Here is a 13,198-nt window from a genome sequence, read left to right on the forward strand (position 1 = left end):
ATCTTTGCTATCTTTATTTCCCATTTCTTCAATATAAATTGTAGTTATTTGGTAACTTTATTTGTAACTTCACTATCTGTATTATGTCTGGGACCTATGCTATCAACTAATGTATCTCTTGAGCATTGATCATTTCTTCCTGATTTTCAGTGGTTAAACGATGCATTGTAGAAGCTATCAATTACATTATACTTCTATAAAGATTATTGAGGTTTTTGTGCTTTTCCCCTGAACGAACAGTTACATTTGTTGGAGATCACCTTGTTTCTCTTGGGCCTTGATTTTAGGTTTGTAAATATGAGCCTATTTTATTGTTACTCTTACCCCCCAGATGTCATTTTTGCACCTAGATCAAAATCTTTATGAAGATCTCTCCAGGTTGGCTAGATTATAACTCCAGCTTCTTCTAGATGTTTTAAAACGTCTAAAATATCTGTTCAGTTATGCTCAGCTCTTCTTACCTCTCAGTCCCTCAACAACTGTTCCTTGTTAGATTTTAACATTCACGTGCTTTAGGATTAAGAAATACCTCACAAAATCTCTTGCACAAATTTTGGGGGCTCCTTATCTATAGATCTTTCCTTTTCCGAATACTCCAACTCAATTCCTGGCCCTCTTATAGTCCATATCTCCATTTTCAAATACCTCCATCCAACAAGACTGTAGCTTTCTGCTCAGATTCCATTTTTAAGGTCATCATTTAGAAAATGCCTCTAAGCACTAGGCCTCTGAGAAAGTGAGCTCAACTGGCATGTCCTTTTTCTCAAGGATCACAGGTTATACTATTGACTCATTTGAAGCCTAAGTTCACCAACAATTATCTTAATAATTTGCTCAAATAAACATTTAATATGATCAAAGAATTTTTTGAAGAATTAATCTTCAGCATGTAACAAATTTTTGTTAAATTCATTAATGATTAAGGCAGCCTGAAATCCCTTGGAGAGGGTTTGGCAAGGGTATTTATACACAGTTTATGTAAATGCCAATCTGCTCCAGTTAATGTTTTTATTTTTATAATGAGGTCTTTATTAGTAGGAAGATAAAAACTGGGACAATACAATCCTGAGCCATATTCTGAAAGAGATGATAATTCTTAAATGTCAGGTCATATACCTGAAAGCCAATATTTAGCAAGTTGGTTTGTGGCTGTTAATCATGCACACCATGTGCTAACATTTCATTGTCTGAAAAGTGAGTGATTAGCTACTTTATACTGAGTTGTGCTCCCTCAAAGTTAATATATAGAAACCATGGCCCCAGAGTACATGTAAATGTGACTTTTTGGAGATAAGATTTATGGAGGTAATTATATTAATGTGAGGTATTTATAGTGGCCCTAATTCGAAGTGACTAATGTCCTTGAAAGGAGATAGAATATAGACATAAACATAGGGAAGACCTTGTGAAGACATAGGGAGAAGACAGTCATCTAGAAACCAGGAAGAGTGGCCTCAGAAGAAACCAAACCTGTCAACACCTTAGTCTTTGCCTACAAGCCCCTAGGACTATAAGAAAATAAATTTCTATTATTTATGTGATGGTTAGGTTTTGGAAATCCTAGAAAACTAGTCCATTAGCTCAGAGTTACAAAAGACTCAAATGAATGTTAGTGGAGAGCCTATGGACATCCTACTGTCGGCTTTAAATCATCTCCAGGTTACTTATAATACCTACTTGCAAGATTGTGTTTGACCTGGCTCACCCCTCTCATTGTGTATTTATAGAATAGAGTGTTTGTGGAAAACAGTGAGAGGCACTTATTAAGCATCACAGCTGTTGGAGGTACTGATAACACGCATTACACATGAAGATATGGTGCCAAACTGTCTGACCAAAAATCTCCAGAGGAAAAGCTGAGCAAAGAGATGGATACAGGTGGCTCTGAAAGGCTCTAGCATCTTCCTGGGAATATAGAGGGCCATGTGCATGTCAGGTGATTTCTTTACCGTCCGAGCCACCAGAGAAGCCCATTACATATGCTGCTAACCCATAAATTAATATCTCAAACCAGCTCTCTTCCCAAAAAGCAGTGGTCCTGAACAGATGTTTGCTTACTGCACACCGGCATGAAACAGTAGTGTCTGATGACGTTCTATCTCAAGAGAGTAAGTCCAGTATTCTTAAAGTCACAAAACATGCTCCAATTATAAGAGAATAGAGTTCAATCTTTATGAGTTTCTGAGTAAAAACAATTATTTATAATGGAAGATTTTGGTAGTTCATTTCATAGTAACACTTTTCAGCAGATGAAGATTGTTCACTCTCTAGGGAGGATTTGGTCCTTTGGGGTGCTGTCTTAACAAGCTCCATGGGGTCCACATGTATCACATCATGACATTTAAATCATTCCAAAACGGGATATGGAGGCAGGCCTGACTTGAAGATCAATTACATAATAAGTTTAATTACTTGGAGATTGTTCTAGGTGACATAATCCATAATATATGACTTAAGACTTGTTAAATTTTCATACCAAGATCCCTCTGAGTAGGATTACCCCAGCCATTCTTCCTGAGTTCTTATTTCTCTGCTTAAGTAGTTACACACACACACACACACACACACACACACACACACACACACACACGGGTCAATGGTTTACAGAAGAGGACAGAAGGCTGGCAGAAATTATCAGGTTTGAGAAGACAAAAATGGCACTTTTGTGAAGACCACTTTCCTGCTCTGTTCTGGGGTCTCAAAGTCACATCTGATACCCACACTGTCTGACCATAGGTTCCTCATTCCTCTGACTAGTCCCTCCCAGGTCACAGGGTTCCAGCCTTATTCTCCAGGTATGGTGGTTCTGATCCCAGGGAAACCCTTAATCAGATCCTAGAGTGGGACTATGTGGCTCCACTGTCACTTAGGTTTAGAGGAAAGTATTTGCTGCTGGAAATACGGTAAAACATTCTGCTATGAAAGCTGTTTTTCCATTTCACCTCTGTTCTGTATCTGGCATCATGTTCAGTAAAAGCATTTGCTTTATAAAAAACTTTAATAATTTAAATGCCTTCTTTCTCTCTTTTTCTTAATCACTTTAAAGAAATGGTTGTTAAAAATATTAACCTAAGTGAAAATGTGTTGTTCTTAAATTTAGAAAATCTGAAAAGAAAAGGAAATACAGTCAGAATGTATACTATTGATATGAGATAATCTTCTTCTTTTGGATTCTGTTTAAGAAATATTGCTACTCTCTGTTCCGTTCCATCGCTCAGTTGTGTCCGACTCTATGCGACCCTGTGGACTATAGCCTATCAGGCTTCTCCGTCCATGGGATTCTCCAGGCAAGAGTACTGGAGTGGGTTACTGTTTCCTTCTCCAGGGGATCTTCCTGACCCAGGGATCAAACCCGGGTCTCCCGCATTGGAGGCAGACGCTTTTAACCTCTGAGCCACCAGGGAAGCCCTATTCTGGAAGATTTGCTTGTATCTTTTATGCTTAGTTCTAAAACCTACCTGTTAGCCATCTTTATGTCTTCTTTGGAGAAATGTCTGTTTAGTTCTTTGGCCCATTTTTTGATTGGGTCACTTAGTTTTCTGGAATTGAGCTGCAGGAGCTGCTTGTATATTTTGGAGATGAATCCTTTATCAGTTGCTTCATTTGCTGTTATTTTCTCCCATTCTGAAGGCTGTCTTTTCACCTTGCTTAGAGTTTCCTTTGCTGTGCAGAAACTTTTGATTTTAATTAGGTCCCATTTGTTTATTTTTGCTTTTATTTCCAATATTCTGGGAGGTGGGTCTTGGAGGATCCTGCTGTAGCACTGTTTATAATAGCCAGGACATGGAAGCAACCTAGATGTCCATCTGCAGATGAATGGATAAGAAAGCTTTGGTACATATACACAATGGAGTATTTTTCAGCCATCAAAAAGAATGCATTTGAATCAGTTTTAATGAGGTGGATGAATTTGGAGCCAATTATACAGAGTGAAGTAAGCCAGAAAGAAAAACATCAATACAGTATACTAACGCATATATATGGAATTTAGAAAGATGGTAACCTGAACCCTGTATACGAGACTGCAAAAGAGACATAGGCATATAGAACAGTCTTTGGGACTCTGTGGGAGAGGGTGAAGGTGGGATGATTGGGGAGAACGGCATTGTAGCATGTATATTATCATAAGTGACCAGTCCAGGTTCGACGCATGATACAGGATGCTTGGGGCTGGTGCACGGGGATGACATGGAGGGAGGATATGGGGAAGAGGGAGGTGGGAGGGGGGTTCAAGAAAGGGAACACATGTACACCCGGGGCGGATTCATGTCAATGTATGGCAAAACCAACCAATATATTAATGTAAGGTAATCTGCCTCCAATAAAATAAATTAAAAAAAAAACCTACCTGAAATTTATTTTCTATATTATATATGGTAAGGGTCATGTCTTAGTTTTCTTCCTCATGCATAGCCATCCTACCCAGCACTGTTTATTGAAAATACCAGTGCCACCTTTGTCTTAGATCAAGCATGTATGTGTGTGTGTTTATGTGTATGTATTTCTGAATTTCTGAGTTGACCAAGCTGTTTCATTGGTTTATTTGTTCACCCTTGCCTCAATACCACATTGACTAATAATTTAGTTTTATAGTACTTGATTTAATCAATAAATTCCTTTTATTTTTTATTCTCAGATATTTTTGGCTATCCTTGATCTTTGACATTATTGTATACAAAATTTAGAATAAGATTATTAATTTCCACAAATAAAGAAAATTTCCTAGAATTCTGATTTGGATTTCATTGAAAGTATAGATGAATCTGGAGAAGTTTAGAATCTTTACAAATTTTCCAGTTTTTAAACATCTATGTCTTTTCATTTTTTGCATTGACTTTGAATCCAGAATTTTTATAATTACACTTATTTCAATAGTTCATCTATAGTTTTTTCTTCATACACAATTGGTATTTTGTGTTTTCCATTTTAATGTGCCCTTTATTCTTCTTTTTGCCTGTTGCTGATTCGTTATGAGTTAAATAGAAGTGTTTTCAGTGAAGCACATTAGGTTTCTTTTCTAACTCATAAGAAAAGTTTTATTATTTTACTGTTAAATATAATTTTTCTGTAAGTTTTGGAGATATTTTTCTCAGATTAAAGATGTTTCTTCCTATTTGATGTTTGCTAAGTCTTTGTAGGGAATAGATTCTGAATTTTATCTTTTTGGTGGATGTACCTTTTCACTATTATTCTGTAGTAGTTCCTGTGTGTCTTAATTGATTTAAAGTTATCTCAGTATTGCAACTACCAGATTCTATTTGGCTCAAACATGTTTTTCCATTATTTCACCTTTAACTTTGGTCTTTGTGTGAGAGAAACAGAGAGAGATGGAGACAAGGACAGTGACAGAGAGTTTGTATGTTTGTATTTATGTTTAGGTAGTTTAGGGATGTGGAGAAGGCAATGGCACCCCACTCCAGTACTCTTGCCTAGAAAATCCCATGGACAGAGGAGCCTGGTAGGCTGCAGTCCATGGGGTCACTAGGAGACTTGAGTGACTTCACTGTCACTTTTCACATTCATGCATTGGAGAAGGAAATGGCAACCTATTCCAGTGTTCTTGCCTGGAGAATCCCAGGGATGGGGGAGCCTGGTGGGCTGCCGTCTATGGGGTTGCACAGAGTCGGACACGACTGAAGCGACTTAGCAGCATCAGTTTAGGGATGACTCTTGAAAGGATTTTGTAACGGCAGTTTCTTTTATCCTTTTATTATGATTAACTCTATCTTTTAATGGAGAAGGAAATGGCAACCCACTCCAGTATTCTTGCCTGTAAAATCCCATGGGCAGAGAAGCCTGGCAGGCTACAGTTCATGGGGTCACAAAGAGTCAGACATGACTGAGCAACTTCACCTATCTTTTAATGTCTTCCATTTATGCATAATGTTTAATTTACATACATAGATTTATTAATATCAGCTTAAATTGTGGTTTCTGTTCATTATAAAATTATTTGCTCCTTTATTTCTCCTTTTCTTCCTTCTGCCTGCTGTGGATTCATAATGCTTTTACTTTCTTTTCATTTGTCTTGTAATTTGGGGATCCATAGATTTTATGTCATATCTTTTCAAAATTATTTCCATTAATTGATAGTATCTAAATTCAATCAAGTGCTCTAACTAATTTCAAGTGATTCGGGATTCAATTCTTATCAAGAATATTGATATTAACTTTCTCTAACTAATATCCCTTTCTCTGTTTACTAATTTTCAAAAATTTAATGTCCCCTTTTAAAATGACAAAATAATCATTTTATAATCTATAGGTTACAAAATTTATCAATATAATTTTTTCAAATTTTGTGTCAGTCTACCTGTAGGCTACCCTTTATTATTATTGAGGAATATACTTTAATAGTACTCTGAGGATCTGTAGGTATGTAATACCATCTTATCTTCATATAAATAAAGTCTTACTTTTCTGTCATTCATTCAAAAGAATTCTTGAATATACATAATTTTAGAAAGACAACCTGTCCTCTTTGGCACATGAAAGATAATAGCTTATTGCTTCTAGACCCTTTGTGGATGATGAGAAGTCATGTTCAGTTGAATTGTTGTTCCTATGTATGTAATTATTTTTACCCTTGATAACTTTTAATATTTCCTCTTAATTTTGAAAAAGTAAACTATAAAAGTCTAAGAAGGACTGCTTAGGAGACAAAAGAAATAATAACTTCTATTGAAAATCGCAGGGACTTCCGTGGTGGCCCAGTGGCTAAGACTCCATGTTCCCAGTGCAGGTGGCCCAGATTCAAGCCCTGGTCAGGAAACAACTAAGTGTTTGCTGCAATGAAGATCGAAAAGCCCATGTGCTGCAACTGAGACCTGGTGCAGCCAAATAAATACAGAAATAAATGCTTTTTGTTTTGTTTTAAATCACAAAGCTTTAGCAGCAAAAAAGAAACTATAATGAACCAAGAACAATGGATATGAATCAATATAAAAACATTTTAGAGAATAAACACTTGGAAAAAATAGGTAGAGGTAATAAATGGTAACCTGGCATCTTTCATAGAATAAATGTGCAATTGAATTTTAGCTATAAAATGTCTAAAACATGATGTAAAGAGTAAAAAGAAATCTAAGGGGGTAATTAAGAGCCTTAAGATAGGTTGATTGACTACAACATTGATTGAATAGGAATTCCAGAAGGTCAATACAGAGTGAAACGTAGAGAATGAAGAAAAGACAATAGTCAAAGAGATGATTGTTAAGAATTTACATTTTTTTGAGAATTTATATTTTATTTATCTCTGGGTCAATTTTTACCTAAAGATTATATCATCTTCAGTTATGAAAAATTGCTTGAGTGTACATTTATGTTTATGTATTGCAATCATTAAGTATATTAAATATTTGTAGTTTAAGGACTTAGGTCTATTTTTAATACTGGAAAGCTTATGGTGAAATCTCTTCAAATACTATTTCTTCACCATTTTCTTCATTCTTTTTTGCTCTGGAAACTTTATCTTTTCTAAGTGCAGCTCCCATCTATTATTCATGTCTCTAAACTCCACTTTCAAAATATTACCCCTCTTTCTGTATTCAAGTCTGAGTGGATTCTTAATGTGACCTCCCAAGACTCTATTTTCCTCCTTAACATTAGGTCTGGAAAATCATCTTCTTTATTGATTTTTAAAAATTGTATGGCTATAATTCTTATTTCAGAGGTCCATAGTTGATCTATTTTTACACACTGTGTTTTCCTGCCTTCCTTATTTATTTTTCTTATTGAACATTTGAATAAATAGCATACCCTTTATTAATGTGTTGGAACATCTTAACCATCCTTAATAATATTAGAGTTTTATGAAGATTCCTCTATAAATTTAGTTTCATCTTGAATAAATCAAATTTCAGTCATTTACCTTGTTTTCGTCTTTAGCATGAAATTTTTTTTCTATGTATTTTAGGCACATATTTTGAGTGAAAGTCTTTTTGTTTTTGCTGGTACTTTTATTTTGATTTGGTCTTTCCACCTTTTCTTTCTCCCTCTCTTGTGGTTTTAAGGTTTTTTTTGCTCTTCAGATGACTTCGTGGGCCCTTTACATAGAATCAGGTCATATAGTGTCTCAGGCACTAGTGATCTAATGACAGAGCCAGCAAGCATATTGACTTCCTTAGAATCACTGTATCTAGCAGCCCAACAGCAGTGTTTTTTGTTTTCTTTTTATCTCATTTCATGGGCCCAATCCAAGCCTGTAGTTTCAATCAACCATATTAGTACCCCATATCCAAAAACCTGTCCTGACTACATACGAGGTGAGTTCCAGGTATGATTCTCTGATTTCATACTTGGACCATATCATGTTTCTGATTAATTTCTGTTTGAAGAATTGTCTCGCTTTAAACTCTGGTTGTGTATTTGGGGGGGTTCATTTTATATTTTATTTCTATGTGTTTGAAATTCAGGAGAACCTAAGAACTCATCTTGAGGATGAATATTTAATTTCTCCTTAATAAAATATAAATCAATAGTTTAAGTGTACTGATAAAATTGTTCAGAATCATCAAACTTCATTTTCTGTGAGAAAATAGAGATTAGTGAAAATAGTGGTAAATGAAACACTCTGCCACTATCTTCTCATTAGCTTCAGCTAACGAATTTTAAGAAATGACAAATATTTTATTTTTTGAAAAGAAGACAGAGATCTCAATTTTTATGCAAAATCTACTAATTTTAAAAATTGATCAATAACTAAAAATTTTAAAATATCAATAAAAGGCAAATTATCTAATCAATATCACAGGACTTTGGGCTGATTGGATCCAGGAATTACTGATTTGTGGCCTCTGGTATAGATTCTCACTTTGTATGAGTATATCAACTTTTTTCCTTTCTGCCCCTCAGCTCTAAAGTTTCTGTCCCAAGTGCAGCATTTTATTTATCTGTCGAAAGAGCATGGGAAGCAATCAGACATGGATCTCAGAAGTCATCCTGCTGGGGTTCCAAGTTGACCCAGAACTTGAAGTTTTCCTCTTTGGCTTCTTGTTTTTCTACAGCCTCACGCTGATGGGGAACAGGGTCATCCTGGGGCTCATCTGCCTGGACTCCAGGCTGCACACCCCCACGTACTTCTTCCTCTCACACCTGGCCGTCGTTGACATGTCCTATGCCTTGAGCACTGTCCCTAAGATGCTGGCGAATCTTATAATGCAGAAGAAAACCATCTCTTTTGCTCCATGCATACTTCAGACTTTTCTGTATTTGGCATTTGCCGTCACAGGGTGTCTGAGCCTGGTGGTGATGTCCTACGATCGGTACGTGGCCATCTGCCCCCCCCTGTCCTATTCGGTCATCAGGAGCTGGAGAGTGTGCACGGTCCTGGCTGCCACGTGCTGGATTTTCAGCTTCCTCTTGGCTCTGGTCCATATTTCCCTCATTCTGAGGCTACCCTTTTGTGGATCACAAACAATAAACCACTTTTTCTGTCAAATCATATCAGTATTCAGACTGGCCTGTGCCGACACCAGGCTGAACCAAATCATCCTCTTTGCAGGCTCCATGTTGGTCTTAGTCGGGCCCTCGGCCTGGTGCTGGCCTCCTACGGGCGCATCCTGGTCGCCATCCTGAGGATCCGGGCAGCCGAGGGCCGCAGGAAGGCCTTCTCTACCTGCTCCTCCCACCTCTGCGTGGTCGGGCTCTTCTTTGGAAGTGCCATCGTCATGTACTTGGCCCCCGCGTCCCGCCATTCTCAAGAGCAAAGGAAGATTCTGTCATTGTTTTACAGCCTTTTCAACCCTATGCTGAATCCCTTAATCTATAGTTTGAGGAATGCAGAGGTGAAAGGTGCCCTGAGGAGATTTCTGGAGAAGAAGAGATCGTTGTGAGAGATGGTTTGAAGTATGGTGTGTGAGCCTGTCCTTGTGACTCTGAAACCTTGAATGTCTTTTTGAGTCCTTTAATTTAACAAACCCAGTACTCTTTATCTTTGAAATTCTTATAAAGTGGGAAAATAAATACCTTTACTGTTTAAGCTCTTGATAGTTGCCCTGAGTTAAACATTATGAAATAGAAAACACAGTCTAATCCTATTCATGAATACAAATGCAAATATCTTAAAGAAAATATTAGTAAAACCAGTCCATAAAAATAAAAGTAAATTATGATAAAGTTTTTATCCTGAAAAGGCAATAATTGTTTAACTTTCAAACAATGAAAATAAAAGTGTCACATTAACAAAATATGCAATGAAGAAATCGCTTGACAAAATTTAACATCAATTAATGGTATAACTTTTCAACCTAAAGAAGATTTACCTCCAAAATATAAGTAAAACAATAAGAATAATATTTAGCTTATTAATGTAATCCATAATTAAAATAAAATTTTATAAAATGCCACCATAAATAACAAATTTGAAATGCTTGCAAATAAATCTTAGAAAGGATGTACAAAACTATAAAGAGACAGAAAAATTACTGAGGCACTAAGATAACTAAATATACATATATATGATATGAGATATATCAGGTTCTTGAAAGACATAATATTGCAAATATTTAGTATCTCCAAATTGATGAATATATTCAGTGTAATTCTAATAAATATCTTACAATATCTCAGAAATATGTGGGTATCTGCAGAACTTGACAGTTCAGTTCAGTTCAGTCACTCAGTCATGTCCGACTCTTTGCGACCCCATGAATCACAGCACGCCAGGACTCCCTGTCCATCACCAACTCCCAGAGTTCACTCAAACTCAAGCTGATTCTAAAATATGAAAAGCAACAGCTAGACCAAGCACCATTGAAAAGGATGAAGTATAATGTGAGAGGATTTTACAACAAAACATACTATAAGTGCAAATAAGTAAAACAGTGTAGTCTTTATCCAGGGATTCACCAATAAACAAACTGAAAAAAAAAAAGAAAGTAAGGTAGCCGACTCATGACTTTATAAACAGTTGCCATCTGAGTGACATGACATGGAAGATCACTGGGGAAAGGAAGGGCTTTGCAGAAAATATTTCTGGTACTATTGAGTAACCATGTAAATGCTCAAGCATGCTGAAAAACCATTAATAGCATTTTTAAGTCCTAAGTGTCAAAGGCAAAACTATAAAGCTTTTAAAAGTATGAAAGGGAAGGATTTTTAAACCAATGTACAAATTAGTCACCAGAGAAAACATTGATAAATTTGACTAGTCTGGAATTAAAAATATCTATTAATCAGTAAAGAGCTTAAAAAGACTGAGAAGACAAGACAGAGATTCCTATTTTACTGGATCTTCTAATTCATCAGGTCTCAAACATCACAGACTTCAAATTTCTTCCTCAAAGACCAGCATATTTCAGAGTCCCACTTGTCAGAACTAGGTGAGTTTTTATCACATATCTCTGAAGTGTCTCTTTCTCATGACATTTTTCAGTATCTGAAGTTTTCCTCCTTTGTATTTGTTCATAGGTTTATTTACAGTTTACCATCTCTAATGTACAAAATCACTATCACTATAAGTATCCACTTGTCTTCTTCATAGCTGTGTCTGTAGTAACTAGAGCAGAACAAGAGACAGAGAAAGCCCTCCTTAAATCTCTGTAGACAAACTACCCAATCGGCATCCCCATGTTTTCTTCTTGAAACCAAGGAGCACTCAAGTTAGGCGAGAGAAAGATACATTTTTATTTTATACTTTTAATTCTCATTTTTTAAGCATGAGAAGGCCAAGGAATAGAGAGGCCGAGTAATTTACGCAGAGTCATTGTTGAGGGAGCATATGAAAAAGTTGGCGCTAATGTTGTAGCCATGTGTTCTGGGAAACAAACTCACTCAGAAGGACAGTGGAGATCGTGGAGTGCAGTTTATTACACCGGCGGGCCAAGGCAGAGTCTCCTCTTAGCCAAGGACCCTGACCAACTTTTGTGAAAACCTTAAGTGTACTGCTCAAGCCCACATCCCCAAATTCCTTGAACCTAGCCTGGAAAGTGTTAAAGGGAGATGCAATCAGGTTACAGCCATGATTCATAATCAGAAGGGTCAGCTGGTTATACATTATAGCCTACACCAATTGGTGCCATAAAGATTACAAAGGTGATTGACTACATAGGGGATTATTACATTTTTTGGGCAATGGGAAATCTTGGTATGGAATCTGGTGTTTATCAGTCCGGGAGGCCAGTTCGGCTGTAGGTGTGTTATCCCCATGGCACCTGGTCCAAAGCTCACTGAAAGTGCAAGATGGATTTTCCTTCTTTGTCAAGATGGAGTCAGCTCAGCCTGTTCCTTTCCTCCCTCATTCCCCCCTCTTGATGCTCTCAACTTCCTGTGTGAACATCACTCATCAGGATGTAATGCATTTTAGGTTTCCTGGTATATATTTGGGTAAATGAATTTAGCCTCTGTGATACAAAGTTAACAACACATTGGAGAATACAAGGTCCACATAACAGAATCAACAGAACCACTATAACAATGGTTAATATAGTTTTCACCAATCACCCTTTACCCATGATAGAATAGAACTCCAAAAAGGAAGATTATCATCATACACAGCTTTTACCTGACCCTTCATGTCATCAAGGGTGGTCGATATATAGCCGATATAAATCAGGAATATATACACAACATTCAACTTTAATTATGGCACAGGTCCCTCCTTGTGCTGAAACTATGATTAGTATCAAGATGATACCAGCAAGTCCTTGTAGCAGCAGTTGATTGCAGAGCTTCATCTCTGTTTCTTCTTTAAGATGATCTTGGTTTCACGGGGATGAGTGGGGTCCTTTTGTGTGGTCCACTCAGCATCCTCTGGGTCTGCGTGGTATGCTCTCTTCAGCCTCGTGTGGTGGATTCATGGAGTGACACCTGCAACTTTAACTGCAGCAGGGCTGGTTAGAACAACAGTATACAGACCCTTCCAGTATGGGGCCAAAGAGTCATGTTTCCAGTCCTTGACCACAGCTGATCCCCAGGCACAAATTCATGAATCTGTTCCCCAGGGGGAATGGCACCATTTCTTGTACAAACTTAGTTACCTGATTTATTACCTTATCCAGTTGTTCCATCTGCTGTGAAATCTCATCTCCCCTGAGGCAAATTTGTTGACATCTTTTTTATTATGGGAGGGGGCCTCCCATACACAATTTCGTATGGATAATAGCCATGGGACCGTGGGGTCGTCCTGAGTCTGAGCAGAGCCTTTGGAAGCAAGTCCACCCGGGAGCAATCAGTCTCTACGATCCACTTGGAGAATGTC

The 13,198-nt window shown here is 37.2% G+C and overlaps 1 protein-coding gene across 1 annotated transcript; it reads left to right on the top strand.

The window, feature by feature from the left end:
* Window positions 1-8,904: 8,904 nt before the first annotated feature.
* On the top strand, window positions 8,905-9,833 carry LOC129552156 (olfactory receptor 2A12-like). Its single transcript, XM_088832857.1, is given in 2 exon segments — window positions 8,905-9,532; window positions 9,535-9,833. Coding segments are annotated over 2 exon segments (927 nt in total).
* Window positions 9,834-13,198: the final 3,365 nt, after the last annotated feature.

The sequence above is a fragment of the Moschus berezovskii genome, chromosome 3, assembly GCF_049115385.1.
Source record: "Moschus berezovskii isolate FMDL1 chromosome 3, NW_MosBer_1.0, whole genome shotgun sequence".
Lineage (NCBI taxonomy): Eukaryota > Metazoa > Chordata > Mammalia > Artiodactyla > Moschidae > Moschus > Moschus berezovskii.